A 5,364-nucleotide genomic window follows, 5' to 3' on the forward strand; every position below is an offset into this window, starting at 1 on the left:
CTACGCCTCAGCTGCTTTCTCAGTTAAGGACTGAAGCAAGTCCTTGTAGACGGTGGAGCTCATGAACCGGGGGTACGAGTCTCTGTGCATGAGGGTGTAGATCTGCAGCTGGGCATCATCGAACGTGTGCGCAGACGGCTCACCCATGTTGCTGTTGATGGTGTCCCTTACTCGTGAGTCCAAGCTCACCTGTTGGCAGAAGCACAGAAGAGCTGCACTGGACGCCACTCTGGATGCCCACCGCTACTTCCCTACTTCCCGTAGCTTAGGTTCATTTTTCAAAACCCCAAACCCAACAAGGTCCAAAAGGCCAAATAGCCAAAGAAGAAATGAAAGATGTAATGGACAAAGTGCCCAGCTTCAGAGCCCTGTGTCCTGAGGGGCCTAGGAAGCAGCTGGACCCCAACCCCAGGGATTTGGACAGTGAGTGGGGGGGAGGGCCACACCTGTGAGTCTTACGAGTTTCTCAAGTTCATAGTCTGGTGGGGGGGGGGGGCGGAGCACACTGTCCTAGGAAACCACAGCATTCTTTTGGTTCCTTAAAGAGTACACACACAGCCTCTGCTCATTTCCTAGCAACGTAAGGGCTAACACCGAGATGCCACAGGCCTTTCCCCAGCTAGACAACGGCAGCAGGGTTCTGGGAACCAGCACCCACCACAGAGGGTTGGATACGCCTGTGGAATCCATGTAGAAATCTCAGGACCTAAGCGCCAGTGATACCTGTATTTAAATCTCAGTTGTCGTATCCATAATCAAGTTAAATATGATTCCTACTAATGAGATGAAATGAGATGATGGTAGTGGTGGTCTCTAGATCTTTGCTGAGGGTTTAATAAAAACGTACTTGAAGGGCTGGTGAGATGGCTCAGTGGTCTAAAGCACCTACTTAGAACAAGCTTAGCAAAGCACTGGGACCACGGTTCAATCCCCCAGCACCACATGCCAGCCAGCCTCGCCCCCTGGTGGGCTGAGCTGGCCACACACACACACACACGCACACACACACGTACTTGAAGACCCTGACCTACCCTGTGTGCTGGACACAGTTTCCCTCCGATGTTTTGGTATCCCTATCAGACTGTCTCATCAACTGTGGCAGACTCCAGGCTCAGTCTTGCCTGCAGGACACCAGCCAAGAAGCCAGGTCAAAGCTGTGACGGGGAACACCACAGCTTCTCTTTGCGACAGTCCCAAAACCATGCACTGTGCATTATTAATATAAAACCAGGACCATGCTTAGCTGGTGTAGCCCATGGTGCGAACACCAAGCCACAAAGACAACGAGCCAAGCATCTACTCAAGCCTGGACGCCAGCGAGCTGTCTGCAGCCACACCGTCCCTCACCCTCCAGAAGGCCCCTGCTGCCTGCCGGGGTGGCCACAAGCCCAAGACATCCAAGAGACTCGGGGCTCTGCCTACGTTTCAGTCACGGGCCTTACACAGGACAGTGGGTGCCGCAAGACCCAGCTCAGGCCCTGCCAGGCCCTGGGGTCAGTCCCATCTGCCAGTTCTCAGCCCTGCCTCACTGTCCCACTGAAAAGTGGGCCTGACCTTTCTGGCACTGGAGGAGGAGCTCCAGCTATCCTGATGTCCCTTCTGTGCCCTGCCCTACCCTACTTACCTCTACGTCTTGGCTTAGAGCCCCCCCCCAGCTCCACAGATGGCCCCCCTGAGTCCCTGGTGGCAGCCTGGCTGCACAACTTCCCGTGGGCATGGTGGAGGGCCCCCCAGCTCAAGACCACACAGGTGGACACAATGCGCACAGACGGGACAAGTTCTACTGACAGTCCAGGGAGGAGAGCCTTAGGGCACAAACCTCTTTCGGAGAAAGAATAGAAATGTAGTCTTCATATATGATCCTTGCTTTCTCTTCAATGACGTTTTTATTAGCCTCCTTCTTGAGTTCCTCACAGGCCATCCAGAAGAGCATATTTTCCTCACTGAACTCTGTGCGCAGGAATTCCCGGAAAGCGTTTCTTCCCGCAGGTGTGGCCATCAGGCTGTCGAAAGACTGTGCCCAAGCGCTGACCTCCTCCAGAGTGGGGGCTGGGCTAGGAGAGAAAGAAGGGGCGAGAGGGCCTTACTGGTCGTGCAGCAGAGTCCACTAGGGACGTTATCACACCCTCTCTGGCCTTGAAAACCTTTCAGGCAAGGCCAGGCCTGCTGCCCCTTCCTTAAGCCTTTGGTGAATTGTTTGGTGGATTTGTGGCCAAATGCCCACAAAGTTGCTGGAAAAACTGCTCTGGTATACTCATTCACATCTAAGATCTGGCGATGTTTTTAAATTAGAAAAGGAAACAAAATCATACATCTTAGATCCCTTGATTATTTACGACAAGGACCAGCCAAATAGCTCAGCGGATTAAAGCTCCTGCAAGCAGGCGCGGGGGGGGGGGGGGGGGGTGGGCACTGAGACAGCAATTGAGACTGGGTGTGGTGGCGTGCGCCTGTAACCCCAGCTCTTGGAAGGCTATTTCCATTTTGACTAATGAAATTTTCATTTCCATTTCCATTTCTCATTGTGTTTCATTGAGCTTTCCTCATAGTAGGATCACTACGAGTCTGGTCTACTAGTGAGACCCTGAACACCCTGTAAACCCTTCCCTAAAAAATAAAATAAAATAAATACATTGATGACAGAGCCAAGACAATACTAAACCTCCAAGATAGCAAGGGGCATTTAAACTTTTTATAAAAAAATATATAATATTTAAGCCAGGAGTAGTGGCACATGCCTGTCATCCCAGCACTCAGGAGGCTGAGGCAGGGGGATCGTTGTGAGTTTGAGGCCAGCCTCAGCTACAAAGAAAGCTGAAGGCCAGCCTGAGCTACATAGCGAGATCCTGCCTCAAAAAGAGCCCCCCCCCAAAAAAAAAAAACTGAGAAAAACATGTAAAATAAATACAGCTTGTGGATGGGAGCAGAGTGGTTTTCTATGATGGGTGACAGCAAAATGAATTCTTGGGAAAGCAGCATTTGCGGAAGTTCGGTCACCAGTGGCATATGTCACCTTCCCCTGTGGCCTTTTACCCTGGACTTGTTTCGGCTTATTATTTTGAGGTTATATTTTACTTCTATTTAAATTATATTGAGGGCTGGGGAGGTAGCTTGGTGGTTGAAACACCTGTCTGGCAAGTGCAGGACTCAAGTCTGATCCCTGGTACCACATGCTGTGCTGGCCCTGGAACCCCAGGAATGCCAAGCTAGCCACCGAAAATGGGCCTGGTGCCACACGCCTGTAATCCCAGTTCTGGGGAGGCTGAAAACAGGAGGATCACTATGAGTCCGATCTGGTTAGTGAGACCCTGTACCAAATACATAAGTGAAAAATTATAGAGATAGAAAAGTCGGCTTCATAGTGGTCTTTCGTATGTTCCTCCATTTTTCCCCAGTTTTCATCCATGCATGTTTGTACCCATGAAGAATGGGTTCTCTCTTTGACTTGGGACCCTGAGCCCCAGGACTGAAAACAGATTTCCTCTCATGCAAGCTGCGCAGGCTTGGGTGCTGTGTGAGGGCAGCCTTAGCCAGCGAACCTAGCAGCTTATTCACCGCGGGGCTGATTTAATTCTAAAACTCTGCAGATCCATTGCTTCTTTGTGCCGGTAGAGGACCTTTTTAAGCTACTTAGGAATTGCTCCGGGCGTCTAACTGATCCATTTTTGATAATAACTTGTTCCTAATCTTATTGTCCATCCTAAGTTTCTATTTCCATTTTGACTGATGAAATTTTAATTTCCATTTCAATTTCTAATTGTGTTTCATTAAGCTTTTCTCAGTTTTTGGACCTAGCAGAAGGTAATCTATTTCGTAAGTCTTTTTAGAGAATCAGCTCTGCCTTGGCTTCCTTTTATCTGCTTGTTACTTAGACAGCAATTGAGACTGGGTGTGGTGGCGTGCGCCTGTAACCCCAGCTCTTGGAAGGCTATTTCCATTTTGACTAATGAAATTTTCATTTCCATTTCCATTTCTAATTGTGTTTCATTAAGCTTTTCTCAGTTTTTGGACCTAGCAGAAGGTAATCTATTTCGTAAGTCTTTTTAGAGAATCAGCTCTGCCTTGGCTTCCTTTTATCTGCTTGTTACTTTGTTTCTGTGTTCACACAGTAACAGCTTCTTCATGCTCATGAAGGGCGCCCTCAACTCAGTGGTGGTCAGCTGTGGGTGCCTTTTCTTACTGACACCGAAGATTCTGTATTTTCCCTGCCTCCTGCATTCCTACATCTTCAGGTTGATACCCAGTACATTCATGCAGATCAATTATAAACTGGTTGCGTTTTTTCTTTTTTTTCCTCCCGAAACAGAGTCTTGCTGTGTAGTTCAAACTGGCTTTGAACTCACTATGTAATCCAAGCTGGTCTCAAACTCATGGCGATCCTCTTGCCTCAGCCTCCTGAGTGCCGGGATGACAGGTGTGCGCTGCCACTCCCGTGTAAGGTTTTTTTTTTTTTAACTTTATGATTTGCTCCTTGAGGAGCTACATGGAAGTGATTTTAAAAACATTAAACATGGGGCTGGTGAGATGGCTCAGTGGTCTAAAGCACCTACTTAGAACAAGCTTAGCAAAGCAAAGGGACCGCGGTTCAATCCCCCAGCACCACATGCCAGCCAGCCCCGCCCCCTGGTGGGCTGAGCTGGCCACACACACACACAAAATAAATAAATAAATAGTGTTTAATAATGATCCTAAAAATATATTGAGATACTTTAAGAGGTAATGCTTAGTTATTATAAATATTTTATGTATGCTTGAGAAGAATAGGTCCTTTCAAATGACTGGGTGTAGGTTTCTACACACCTTGCCTGATTTTTCTTTTTTTTTTGGACACAGGTCTGGCTATGTAGCCAAAGACTGTCTTCAGCTCCCAATTTCCTGCCTCAGCCTCCCCAATGCTGGGATCACAGGTATGCAGCACCAGGCCTGTTTTAACCAATGATACACTGTCCACTTTTATTTGGTACCGGGAATGGAACTCACAGCCTCATGCCTGCCAGTCAGGCACTGTGCTGCTGAGCTATATCCCCAATCCAGGCCTGGTTTAAAATTTCTATCTTTTAGTAACACCTATAACTGAGAGAAGAATGTGGAAATATTTTGTTATGGTCACAGATTTGAAAATTTAGCGATTTTTGGTTTTTACTATTTTCATTAGTTTTACTTAAGTTGTTATAACTTAGTAGTGCACAAAATCCTTTAATATTTTAGTACTGATTCTATCTGTAAAGTGTTTTTATTTTTTTTAATTTTTTTTCATAATTTTATTGAGAAATAGCAATGAGACAGTTTCAAATCAAATTGGTAGGATAGTTTCAATAATTAACACATTGCATACATTCTTCCTAGTGGTTAATTGCTGTACAA

The 5,364-nt window shown here is 47.1% G+C and overlaps 1 protein-coding gene across 1 annotated transcript in view; it reads right to left on the reverse strand.

Moving 5' to 3' along the window:
• Rgs20 (regulator of G protein signaling 20) overlaps positions 1-5,364 on the reverse strand; it is an 84,278-nt gene continuing 78,914 nt past the window's right edge. Inside the window, exons 5-6 of the mRNA XM_012515230.1 lie at positions 1,820-2,054; positions 1-189 (exon numbers count right to left, since the gene is read on the reverse strand). Of these exons, the coding sequence (XP_012370684.1) occupies positions 1-189; positions 1,820-2,054 (424 nt within the window). The remainder of the gene's footprint in view (positions 190-1,819; positions 2,055-5,364) is intronic.

Source organism: Octodon degus, unplaced genomic scaffold (genome assembly GCF_000260255.1).
Source record: "Octodon degus isolate 3935 unplaced genomic scaffold, OctDeg1.0 scaffold00054, whole genome shotgun sequence".
Classification (NCBI taxonomy): Eukaryota; Metazoa; Chordata; class Mammalia; order Rodentia; family Octodontidae; genus Octodon; species Octodon degus.